The following is a 13,816-nucleotide window of genomic DNA, read 5'->3' on the forward strand; positions in this document are numbered from 1 at the left end:
TTATTACACTTAACATATCATTGTTTTGTTAAACTAATATTTTGTTTAAAAAACACGTTAAAACTTTAATGAGTAATTAACAATATTAATTATTTAGAAAAAAATTATAAAAATAGGACCAATATTATTGTAGAAATTCAAGTATAAAGATTGAATTTTAATTTTAGGCCTAGTAGAGGACCAAAAGTGATATAAGACCAATTTTTGTAAAATGCAAATAAAGAAAAGGAAATGTGTAGGGTTGTGTCACTGTAGGCACGACTAGTCGTGCCTACCGACAGCTCGACCTGCTTTGTATTTTTATCCGTATAAAACCCGTATTTTATCCATATATTAATATAAATATTAAAATAATATAATAATAATTTTAAAAAATAATAATAATAAAATAATAGGTTGTGCCTGTCAGGTAGGCACGACCCCAAAAAGTATACCATTTTCGTAATTAATCTGGCTGACAACCCATTTTGGTGTATAATTTTTTTTTTATAATATTGAGGTAAAAAACCCGAGTATATCAGAAAAGGAAAAAAAAAGAAAAAGAAAAAGAAATACATGAAAGTCATGAATTTGATTTGATTTGAGGTGGAAAAAGTTATGAATTCCTACATGAGGGAAGACGTGAGCAATATTCCGGTAGATATCCCTTATTTTGTTTGGCTGAGGTGAAAGTCATCGATTCTTACATTAGTTTGATTTAAACATAAATTTTCATGTAATCATCCATGCGAGTGTACTCCACTTGGGGATAAAGCTTTGAAGCTTCTTCACTTCCTTCTCCTATTTCAAAGTTGGTTAAGCAGCCTTCGTAGAATATGTGGTAGAAATGCCCTACCCCTACCTGCCCTGCCAAGTCAAACCCTGCATTCATTACACACATCACATCAGTACTATTATCTCATACATGCATACACACATACATTCCGTACCTTTCATGGAGGCTAAGAAATCATCTGCAGAAATGCTGATTTTGTCTAGTTTGTTCCCACTGAGGGTCTCCCATTTCTGGATTAGCTCGGATTGTGTGAGGATGTTATGTGGGGGCCTTATGTACAATGTTTTGTTCAACATTGTGGGATCATCTATTGCTTTTATCGTGTATGTGGCAACATCCTCTTCGTCCGTAAAAGCCACTGTATTTATATGTTGATTGATTGATTAATTAATGGAAGTGTTTGTTGCATTCAATAAATAAAGAGTAAACTACAAAAATAATCACTTTTGTTTGCTTCATATTACATTTTAGTCACTTATGTTTGAAATGTTATGTTTTAGTCACTTATGTTATCGTTTTGTTATAAAGTGGTCACTCTACCATTAAGATCCGTTACCTCCCTAACGGCGGTCCTACGTGGCAGTCCAAATGGGTTTTAAATACCTACTTGGATATTTAGTTGTTGTGATAAAAATATGTTTTTAATTAAATAAATTTAATTTGGACCGTCACATAAGACATCCAAGTTGGCATTTAAAATCCATTTGGACTGCCACGTAGGACCGCCGTTAGAGAGGTAATGGAGCTTAACGGTAAAGTGATCACTTCGTAACAAAACGATAATATAAGTGACTAAAACGTAACATTTCAAACATAAGTGACTAAAATGTAATGTGAAGCAAACAAAAGTGACTATTTTTATAGTTTACCCATAAATAAATAAAAGTACCTTTAACATTTCCGTCACCGTAAAGATAAACCTTGTCTTTAGGAGGAGTGAGCCTTCCAAGCTGAGAAAGGTTGCCCACAAAGTAACCGGCAAAGCAGTTGGCAATAACGTAGGTGGAGGGGATGTTGGCCTCTTCAATTGCTTTTCTCACTACCATTTTTTCATCAAATGTTACTCTTCCTGGTTCAAGTGCATGTCCCATCCGTGCTGGATCCATACCAAACTCCGATGGCAAAAATCGCTGCATTTATATATTATATTCTAATTAATTTACTATTATATTTCATGTTACTAAATTATTAGTAAATTTATATTTTGATCACTTAAATTTAAAAAATTATAGAATGATCATTAAATTATTCGAAAATTTTTATTTAAGTAATTAAACTATTTAAAATTTTTATTTAAGTTTCTGAATTGTTAAGTTTTTTAAAAAAAGTCCGATTAGCGAGCTTCAAGTAGTGATTCGATGATTAGTGTGGTAAATCAATACTCATCGACAAATAAAAGAACATACATTTGATCCAAGTTAATCTGACAATCAATGTCGCATATCAAAGAAGAAATTTATTTAAATTTTTATTCACAAATTCGTGACATTTAAAGTTATTTTATGAAAAAAAAAAAAAAACTAAACTGTACAAAAAAAAAGTAAAACGCGGAAATTAAATACCTTAACATTCCCAGCTTCTCTGATGGCTTCCACAAGCTTGAGCTGCAACAAAATATTGTGGCTGCGAAAATGCACACCAGACATGGTGCAAATAACAACTTCAACTAGCTTAACAGCGTCGACCAAGCTTTTATGATCATTAAAAGAGCCCTCGATTAGGTGAGCCCCTTGTTTCTTGAAGGAGAGTAAGATCTGCAGCTTATCAATGTCCAGTCCAATCTCTGGGCGTTGAAGGACATAGGTTTCATGCCCCTCTGCCAAGCTTGCCTTCACGATCCTCCGGCCAATATACCCTGTTCCCCCCACCACTAGAACCTTGCTCTTCCCCATTTTGTATTTATATATGTTCACTCTTTTGTTTCTCTTGCTTTCTGCGAAGGGCTGTTGTATATATAATGAATTGGGAGTCTACCCTCCTTTTATTCTTGTTTCTCACTTCTATAAAACAAATATGGGAAAAATGAGGTCAGCTTCATGGATTTATTATCCATGCCTTACGTCTGAAGTTTGATTTGGCTTGTAATATATCACACCCTATGGACTTTTATCAAAGTTTTACCAATGATTGATTGCGACAGCAAATGTTTTAAGCACACTCCTTCCACGTATTATATATATCTTAATTTTTCTTATAAAAAAAATTATCATATATCTTTATCTATATCAAAAGTTGCTTTTACCACTAAACTATAATTTAGATTTAATTATGTTTTTGTTTATTAATGGTGAGGGTGAGTTTTATTTTAAAATATTGGATAGATCACAGTGGGTTGGTGTGTTAGGTGCTGAGTATTGACCACTTGGATTGCAATTTCTGTTGAGATCTTAATTCACCCTTAATTAGGGCTTAAGTTTTCACTCATTAATCCTTTCAAAGCAATCAACACATGCTTTGAAAAACATTTAGTCAACCACCAAACCCCTTTCAACCCTAGCCGCGCTGCTTGATTTTGTTTTACAATTTTTTAAAATATCTATCAATCATACTTTTAAGTTACATTTTCTCATTCTATATTATAACAAATATTCATTTTTACCTCTAACAGCACTTCCAATAAAATTTAAATAATTTATTTATTTTTATTTTATGATTTATATTTGAGATTTATAATTATTCTTTTTAATAATATTGCCTTGAACTTTATTATCTCCAGTACACTATTATGTTCTATATTTATATTTAGTGATATTAAATTATTTATTTGATGGTAAAGATTCTGATCTTAAATATGTACCCAAATAATAATTTCAATTTGATACCATAAAACATTGGATTTTTTCTTAAGAAAAAAGGAAATTCATTAATAATGAAAGCAATTATAGGTTGGTGAGAAGTCTTGAAGCCTACTTTGATAACTCATCCCATGTAACTCAGAATTTATTAGAAAGGCGGTGGAGGATTGATAAAATGTCTTTGGTATCTTGAAACATTGCATCACATACATAATAATATTTTCTCATTTTGCCTCAATTTATGGAAAAGTCTTATCTTTGACTCTAAGCATACTGTACCAATTGCTTGAGTATTAGCTGAGAGGAGGACCGCAAATTTACTAAAACTTTTTTTATAACCACATATTTGGGATTTTTTTATTAAAATAATACAAAAAATTAGGCTTTTTTTATTAAGATAATACAAAATAAATATTTAAATACTTAAATGGTATGCCAATACTATTATTTACCAAAATGATATGTTTACAACAATGTTGAGGTGGAGGGCATGGAGAAGGCAGCACCACTTTTTTTTTTTTCTGATTTAATCATGGAACCATCATCACTAAATGATGTGTATTAAAAAATATATATTTTAAAGGTGAGGGGAGTGAGAGAGGTAGCACCTTATTTTGTGCCTATACATTGGTGAAATTGGGCAAAAATACGAGTTAAAGGGGTGGAGGGTGATTGAGAAGCGACACCAGTGGAGGGTTCCTGACAGGAGACACCCAATGAAGGGTGCCTGACAGGGGGCACCCAGTGCTGAACCCCTATTTGAGCTGTGTTTTCTTGAACAATTTTGAAGATAAGAAGAGAAGAGGAAAAAATTTGGTTGCAGAATAAGAGAAAATAGAGAAGAATTCGTATGGTTGGTATATATAAAATTTATTTTATTTTCAGTATTTTTTTAAATAAAATATTGAGAAATTTAACTATTTTTATAGATCTAGTATTGAAGATGGATAATCAATTTTTCGTATGTGTTTATTTCGATGGAGTAATTTTGACAACAACAGTTGGATGTATATTTGAATGTCACCAACAAATAGCAATGAGATTTAATAGAAATATCTCGGTTAATGATATGAAAGAAAGGATTAGTGCAAAATTTGTTAGACATTGTGGGAGGAGGATCTCGAGACTATTCTACAAATTTTCAATTTCGACAAATCTCATCAAATTCACCGAGATGGAGCTTATAGATGATGAAGACGTGGAGACAATGGTCGTACTTTATTTCCAGAATTGAAGTCGCCAAATTGATTCGATTCAGTTGTTTGTTGAGTTAGCTACTGTGGAGCTAACTGAAGATTTCACCCCATTAGATGAAAAACATGGAGTTTAATATCCATGTACAGTGGTTCCGAGAGTGTACGTTGATAGGAAATTGACTGTACGCAGTATCGACATTGATCTTAATGCACCACCTGCGTTTGAAAACTTTAACCTGAGTCCCCGTTTACAAATACATCCGGTGGTGATTGAGACCGATGTGGATGGTGTTGATCGATATGATAATAATGGTCTTTTTGATCACGTGGTTGAAGATTATAGTGACCCCGATCTAAACGAAGTCTTGAATGATATCAATGACGAAAGGGCTAATGATGATGGAAATGTTTATGAGTCTTTAGTCGGGAACTTGAGTTGAGGCATTGTGATACGCAATGATCCTGATGCACACATGTCAATTATAGATTTTGATGTGATGCATGCATCCAAGTTCCCGAAGTACCCTGATATGCTACCTACTTACCAGTTAGCCGCAGATCCTAAACGTAATGAGTTGTTTGTGGGTCAAAAATTCGTAACCAAGGAAGACTGTGTATTTGCCATTAAGCAATATAGCATGAATGTGTTGATTGACTACAAAGTCATCCTGTCTAAACCGATATTGTATATGGGGAGTGTTAGAGGTTGGCAGGAGGTTGCAATTGGCGGGTATGAGATGCATTTATCCAGAGATCGCAAATGTGGGAGTTCTAAAAATTTGTTAGGCCTCACACATGCACTTCAACACGTATAACGCGAGATCATCGCAAACTTTATGCCAAAACTATTTACAACTGCATCATGCCAATGGTGAAGGACATGCTCATCATTCCTATTCCGGTACTGATTGTCAAAATGCAAAAATGATTCTAGTGTGCCATACCAAAAAGCATAAATAGCTAAACAGATGGCTATGGAGAAGTTGTACAGAGATTGGCATGCATCATACAATGAGTTATAGGGGTGGATAACTACTAAGTGGGAGTACGTGCTAGGGACTGTCATTGAGTTACAAACACGACCTTATTACGACTTGGATGACCAACTACAACCGGGAAGAATAATTTTCCAACAGATGTTCTGGACATTCGATCCATGCGCTTGGGTCTTTCCCCATTGTAAGTTACTTGTGCAGGTTGATGGAACCTAGCTATACGAAAAATATATGCAGATCTTACTTATTGCGGTTGCGCAAATCGAAAATCAGAACTTGTGAACATATGTTGTTTAGGACGACAATATTTGCATAATATTCAATAAATTGAAGGGAATAATTTTCGCGATTAGGTGTTCTAGTGTTCTATAGATATCTGTTTACTACATTTGACACATCGCGACTAACTTCCACCTAGACTACAAGAATGCAAACTAGCGGAAATAAGTTGTGAAAATGGGTTAGAGCTAAAAGTAAAGGAAGAAGAAGAAGAAACAAAAAATTTTAGTAGGGCAAACATATTTCTCATATTTTCCTCATCCAAAGGGCAAAAGAAAATAAAAACGAAAACTGTCCAAGATAATATTAAGCCAAATTTGTAACATCTTGCCTGTGAAACTAATTTCTTATTTTTAGATTTCAATTTTTCTAATTCAACTCATGCCTTCTTCAATATTTTTCCCACACAATCATTTTGATTTCTCAGGGCCACAATTTCAACACTAAGGGTTTCAAATTCTTCACAGCTCTGACTATCTATTTTAAGGGACCTATTGCTCGAGTTAACATTAGCACCTTCACAACTAAAGCTATTATCGTTAGTTGAATCCTTCACCCAGTCAAAATATTTACACCTCTTACGACCATTCTATTAGTTGTTTAGAAAAATACACCACACATGTGAGTGGATGTAAACAGACTAGGGAATAATAGTTGTAATGTTTGGAAAGGAATATGACATCTAGATGAACTACACAATTAATAACATTGTTATAATAGCACGAGTCAGATAACATAAATAAAGTAATTGTATGTAATGAATATTAGTAAAAATTACCCCCTTATCGGCATATGTCTCAATCATCTAGCGGTAAATTAGAAGTGTATATGACCTCCCAATACCTGGAGAAGAACTCCATCTATGAAAAAGGTAAACTTGTTAGAACAAATTTTCATAAAAAAACAAAATTTTTGTTGTAATGGTTAAATTTTATCACATATTCACGAGTGCAAAGGCATATGTTTGGTGAGTAACTGATGCTAAGAATGACATCCTTTAAAGCGCCCAAGACTGTAGCAATATTAGACACCTATCTATGTCTACGGTGTTGAGTACGCCTCATATTTCAGTAAAATTTGTTTTGTGCTCAATTGTTGTTAATGTTATAAACTGGAAATAAACTAAATGCAAAATTGTTTGTGTTCAATTTTTTGCAATTGGTCTGTAAGACTAGCTTAATTACAACTGCAAATTGGTGTTTATTGAATGAAAATGGAAGTGAACTGAAGATGTTGAATTTACTATGATCAACATTACATGTTGGGAAATAAAAATAAAAATGCAGTTGGAACTTGCATAACTTAACAATCAGATCATTTGGCACTCTCAAGTTTACTGTAGATCATATTAAATACTAAAATAAACTTATAAGCCAAAAGCCACATCATCTATAGACACACACTATGCCTTCTGAATCAAAGGCAAATTTATGAAACACTCTAGATGCATCATTTAGTTGTAGATAGCCTATAACTCTGGGCTATTTTTGAGAATAAAGATCAATCTGTTCAAATTTGATTGGCTACAATGAATTGACAAATTCATCATTTCTTAGCTACGACATAGTGGCATAAAATGCGAAGGCAAAGAAAAATGGAAAGACCAAAATGATGAAAACTAATGAAAATAAATTTGTAGGATCCATCTAAAATTGTGAACAAAGAAACATAAAATAGAATGAACAAGACTATACTTAACCTGCAAGAGAAGAAAGAAAATGTTAGAGCTAGAAGTAGACAACGAAGAACAAGAAACAAAAAAATTTAGTTTTTCAAGTGGATTAACCATTGCAAAGTAAGAGGGAAAGGGAGATTTATTACTTGAGTTGGGTTTGGATTCTGAATCTTGATGCAACAGCGTAAGTAAGTATAGATATTGAAAGAGATTAAGCAGAATGATTGTTTTCGAAAATGGATTTGTTCAAATTTTCTCATCAACCAAACATGTAAAATTGAATGAAAATAAAATGGAAAGGGAGACTCCTTGAGTTTTCAGTATTGAAGTGACAGAGTAAGAATGTGAAGCAACAAGGATTAGGATGAGGAAATTTAGAAGTCGATACATGTAAATGTATTATATAATTTTATTTTATATTTTCCCTTAAATCAACAATCAACTCGAATACTTGTTCTACTGCAGTATGTGATGCTTGAAAAATACTTCTCACAATCGCATTTAATGCACTTGCTTTCTTTTTTTTAAAATTAATCCAAATTATTAATTAATTACAAAAATGACCCACTTATAAAATTTTGTATTCAAATTACCCAAATGCAAATATGAACATTGAATCTCCATTCATTGTGAAACAATATATTACGTTTATGGTATGGCTACCATATTTCTCATATTTTCCTCATCCATATAACAAAAGCAAATAAAAACAAAAACTTCCTAAGATAATATTAAGCCAAATTTGTAACATCTTGCCTGCGAAACTAATCTCTTATTTTTAGTTTTCAATTTTTCTAATTTAGCTCATGCCTTCTTCAAATTTTTCCCACACGATCATTTTAATCTCTCAGAGCCACAATTTCATCACTAAGGGTTTGAAAATCTTTACAGCTCTAACTATTTGTTTTAAGGGACCTAACATTGCTTGAGTTAACATTAGCATCTTCACAAATGAATCTATTATCATCAGTTGAATCCTTCACCTAGTCAAAATATTTATACCCCCTACGACCTTCCTATCAATTGTTTTGATAGGTGCACCACAAGTGTGAGTGGATGTAAACATACTAGGGAATAATAGATGCAATGTCCGGGAAGGAATATAACATATAAATGAATTGCATAATTAGTAACATCGTTATAGTAGCACGAGTCAAATAACATAAATAAAGTAATTGCATGTAATGAATATTAGTAAAATTACCCCCTCCTCAACATGTGTCTCAATCATCTAGCGATAAATCGGAAGCGTATATGACCTCCTGATACCTGGAGAAGAGCTCCATCTAAGAAAAAAGCAAACTTTTATAACAAATTTTCATAAAAAAAAAATTTCTTGTTGTAATGGTTAAATTTTATCACCTATTCACGACTGGAAAGATATATGTTTGGCGGGTAACTGATGCCAAGATTGGCATCTTGTAAAACGTCCAAGACTATAACAATACCAAACACCTGCCTATGTCTACGGTGTTGAGTATACCCCACATTTTTGTCAAATTTGTTTTGTGTTCAATTGTTTTCAATGTTATAAACTGGAAATGAACTGTTTGCCAAATTATTTTGTGTTCAATTGTCTGTAGTTGGTCTCTAAGGCTAGCTTAATTACAACAGCAAATTGAAGTTCATTAAATGAAAATGGAAGTGAATTGAAGATGCTAAATTTAATATGATCAACATTACATGTTGGAAAATGAAAATGAAAATGCAATTGGAACTTGCATAACTTGATAATCAGATCATATGGCACCAACCAAGTTTACTGTAGATTATATTAAATACCAAAATAAACCTAAAAGCCAAAAGTGACATCATCTATAGACATACACACTATGCCTTCTAAATCAAAGGCAAATTTATAAAACACTCTAGATACATCCTTTGGTTGCAGAGGGGCTATAACTCTCGGTTGTCTTTGAAATTAAAGATCAAATTGTTCAAAGTTAATTGGCAAATTAATAGCCACAATGACATAAAATGCATAATTAATAACATCGTTATAGTAGCATGAGTCAAATAAAATAAATAAAGTAATTGTATGTAATGAATATTAGTAAAAATTACCCCTTCTTCGGCGTGTGTCTCAATCATCTGGCAGTAAATCGGAAGTGTATATGACTTCCCGGTTCTCAGAGAAGAACTCCATCTATGAAAAAAGTAAACTTGTTAGAAAAAAATCATAAAAAAATAAAATTTTTGTTGTAATGGTAAAATTTTATCACCTATTCACGAGTGGAAAGACATATGTTTGGTGAGTAACTAATGCCAAAAACGACATCCTATAAAATGCCTAGGACTATAGCAATACCAGGCACCCGTCTATGTCTACGATGTTGAGTATACCTCATATTTTAATCAAATTTGAGAGATAATATCCCAATTAAACTCTACTGATTTGTTTTAGTCGAACTCTGATTAGTCCATATTATTTTATTAATATTTGACCTACGAATTCAACCTATAAATAAGCTCTTTTACAACATTAGAAAACACAACCATTAAAAGATTAGAACTCATAACACTTTTGGAGAATTTTGTGTTTACGTTTTTAGGGTTCTTTGTTTTCGAGTTTCGGGGTTTAGTTTTTATCTCAATCTTTTGTACTCTTTGTTCTTTTGCCATTATAGTAAAATTATCTTTGCTCGTGGTTTTTTATCTTCTTTGGGGGGTTTTTCCACGTTAAATTTATGTGTTTAATTTCTCAATTTTGTCTGTTATTTTTACTTATTCGTTACTTAATCAAGTCGATCCCTAATATACGACACAACGCTTTGTCATCCGACAAAGCTCGCGATACAATGTAGCTAGTATTACTGAGCCTCAATTGTACGAACTGGCAGTGTATAAATAAAATAACAGGGCCAAGTAGATTAAATGGAACTTATTGTTTTATACACTCAAGTGGGGCACATCACCTCCCGCTCAATGGCAGTACTTGGTAAATACTCAAAAATCAACTTCAATCATGAAAATCTCAAAGTCGTTAATTTATCGCCACCATCATCTGGCGAGCATCCTAGTATGTCATAGGAAAGAATCCCTAGACCAAACAATATACTAACACCTGTGACTGTAATGTCATCAATTAGGAGCTCAAGTTGTAGTACAACATCTTTTAGAGTGATGGTGCATTCCTTGGACAACAAATGAAATGTGTGGGTCTCCGGACGCCATCGCTTGACCAAAGTCGAAATCAAGTCGTACTTCAAATCAAGCATGCAGATCATTGCAGCTAGTTCAAATCCAGATGCCTCCAAGTATGACATAAGACGGGGATCCGATAGATAGCCCACACCATTGACACGACCCCTCGATACGTGGTACGAACCTTGAACATATTAAATTACTGCAATAGTTAATAAATTTAAATTAAATTAAAAATGACGTCGAACTTTATAACGGGACCCGTGAATAACAAATAAAAATTTTATTACCACCACATTAACTGTATTTGTTGTGTGATTCGTTTCTGTAATCAAACGAGTCATTTCTATATCTGCAGTTTCAAATAAAAGAATTAATAATCAATACTGAAAATGAATTTTTTACCATTTATTAGTTTTTGAAGAATTACTAATATTTTTACATATATAAACAAATCAATAACAACGTAATTTGGGATACACTAATGTAAGTCGATCATTTATTTTTTCAAAACCATCTCATTTATTTATTTATTTTTATTTTTATCCCAATAACAAATTTTTTATTATGTAAAGATATTCAACATTTGTGAACTATAAAATTTTTGAAGTTAATTCAGTTCAATTAATTAGTATTCAATCAATTTAACGGAAGATGTATAAATTAATTTTCTTATAAATTTTTAAAGTATTTTGATAATTTCTCTATTTGAAAACAAATAATTTATGACATATTTGGAATTTTAACCACAACAATCCAAAAATTATTAAACACCAAAATGGGTCATCGATAAATTTAAAGCAAAAACCCATTTTAGTATTTATTTTTGTAGCAAACGACCCATTTTGGTAATTCATTTGTAGGGTGACCCATTTCCCAAATTTGTCAGGCAACACCGGCAAAACACTGCAGCAAACGTACCATTTTGATAAATAATATCTTGGGCATACCATTTGAGTTATTAATTTTTTTCTATATTTTTGAGATAGAAAAGTCAACAAACAAATACATAATAATTACAAATAAAATTATAAAACATCACATTTTTGATATAATAATCTTTTTATACTAGTAAAGTAAATATAAAAAAAAAACTCTAAAAAATTTCAACACAATGGACCATCTATTAAGTACATAAAAAAATGCTAAAAAAAACTATAAAAAAAAACCTCAATCGAATCATATGTTATTTGCATCTACTGGAAAAACAAAAAATATACTAGCTGAGTTTCTTTCAAACACCCTCTGTTTCTTTCTTCCCATATGTAAAATAAATCAAAATCTCAATAAAAATCAACACAAAGAACCATTTGTAAAATAAATAAATAAAAAGACATTCATAACATGCTTCTCCTTCTCCTTTCTTTCTTCCCGTTCTACAAACAAAATAATTTTTTTTCCCCAACCACAAACCCTACACAACATAGATATATATGCTGAAAGCCATTTTTTCCCCTTTGCCCATCTTGTGACCGATTGGTCTTATCCACTGTAGGAAATGGTGCCGCTTATCTCTCCCCCTCCACCCCACCTGTAACAATACAAGTATGCATAAAATTTATTTTGTAGTAAATGGTCGTATATGGCCTCTTTTATTACCAGGTTTTTTCATTAATTCGATATTGTTGTCGCCACTCTCACTCCCTCCACCCTTAATATATATATTTTTAACATATATAATTTGGTAATGATGATTCCATGATTAAATCAGAAAAAAAAAGTGATGCAACCTCCTCTATGCCCTTCACCCCCCAACACTGTTGCAAACATACCAATTCGGTAAATAATGGTATTGGCATACCACTTAGATATTTAAATATTTATTTCATATTATCTATGTAAAAAAGCCAAAAAATTATGAAAATGATGTAAAATGTAGATTAATTATAAAAATAAATCGTTTTTTACAATGTTTTTGTATGCCGCCAATGTATCAGACGGCACCACCTAAATTTCTCTCAATCTTCTACCATTGATTTTGTTGGAAAAAAGTATTTTTTTTAAGTGGCGTCGTCAACGTAAAAGGAGACTATAACACCTCTAACCTATATTCGTCGCCGAAACAGGGTTATGGAGCATTACTGGAGTTTACAGAATATATACAGTTATCTCATGTCAATTATGATTCATATCTGAAACTAAACGTATTCATTCATATTGTCCCTTTAATGGACCCTTGAGGCCCAATTTAAGCATTAGAAACAAGTCAGGACTAAATCGGAGACTTAAAAAATTTTTCGTGAAATTCTAAAATTTTTCTTTAATATAGGGGTCACACGCCCGTGTCAGTAGGCCGTGTGGATTACACGGCCAAGTGACATGCCTGTGTCTCATGTCGTGTCCATACCCGTGTAACTCTCTGATTTAGGTCACACGGCCATCCAAACGCCCATGCATTAAGCTGTATGTTTATTTTAATTTTCGAAATTTAGGTGCAGGTTTCACATGGCCAAGACACACGTCCATGTGCTAGGCCGTGTGTCACAGACGGCTGAGACACACGCCCATGTCTCTGCCCGTGTGTCTAATTCTGAGCATTATGTTTCTCACTTTTTAAGATGTAGGGGACACACGACCAAACCACACGCCCGTGCGCATGATCGTGTGTCACACACGATCAAGACACACACCCGTGTGTCTAGTATACTAAATAAGGCCATTTTCTAGCCTTATTTCTCACCCAAACTTGCCATCAACCTACAACATCTCAACACATTTTCAAATCAAATTGGTACATATAAACCAAACCAAATACTAGTATTCTGTATTTCTTATTAACATATATGTTTAAATGTTTAACTTACCATAATTTCATTTATGTTTAATTTGCAAGTTTTATAAATTTTACCAACTCAAATCTATTAACATTTTGGTTTATATATCGTCTACCATTTAACCATTTCAAAACACCTCAAACATATTATGGCCTTGTAAATGTGTACCAAAACATACCATTT

At 32.6% G+C, this 13,816-nt stretch overlaps 1 protein-coding gene across 1 annotated transcript; it reads right to left on the reverse strand.

The window, feature by feature from the left end:
* Nucleotides 1-552: 552 nt before the first annotated feature.
* Nucleotides 553-2,781, reverse strand: LOC108468897 (isoflavone reductase homolog). The gene is made up of 4 exons (XM_017769764.2): nt 2,338-2,781; nt 1,665-1,905; nt 930-1,133; nt 553-861 (listed from the first exon to the last, which is right to left on the reverse strand). The coding sequence occupies exons 1-4, from the start codon at nt 2,665-2,667 to the stop codon at nt 698-700; spliced, it is 939 nt and encodes a 312-aa protein (XP_017625253.1). The 5' UTR covers nt 2,668-2,781; the 3' UTR covers nt 553-697.
* Between the last annotated feature and the right edge of the window lie 11,035 nt (nt 2,782-13,816).

The sequence above is a fragment of the Gossypium arboreum genome, chromosome 8, assembly GCF_025698485.1.
Source record: "Gossypium arboreum isolate Shixiya-1 chromosome 8, ASM2569848v2, whole genome shotgun sequence".
NCBI classification, from domain to species: domain Eukaryota; kingdom Viridiplantae; phylum Streptophyta; class Magnoliopsida; order Malvales; family Malvaceae; genus Gossypium; species Gossypium arboreum.

What these genes read in the sequence shown, in the direction of transcription:
- LOC108468897 (XM_017769764.2), bottom strand. Translation starts at nt 2,667, where the DNA reads ATGGGGAAGAGCAAGGTTCTAGTGGTGGGGGGAACAGGGTATATTGGC. An exon ending in GAGAAGCTGGGAATGTTAAG is followed by an intron (nt 1,906 to 2,337) that starts GTATTTAATTTC and finishes ATATAAATGCAG; the next exon opens with CGATTTTTGCCATCGGAGTT. An exon ending in CGGTGACGGAAATGTTAAAG is followed by an intron (nt 1,134 to 1,664) that starts GTACTTTTATTT and finishes ATATAAATACAG; the next exon opens with TGGCTTTTACGGACGAAGAG.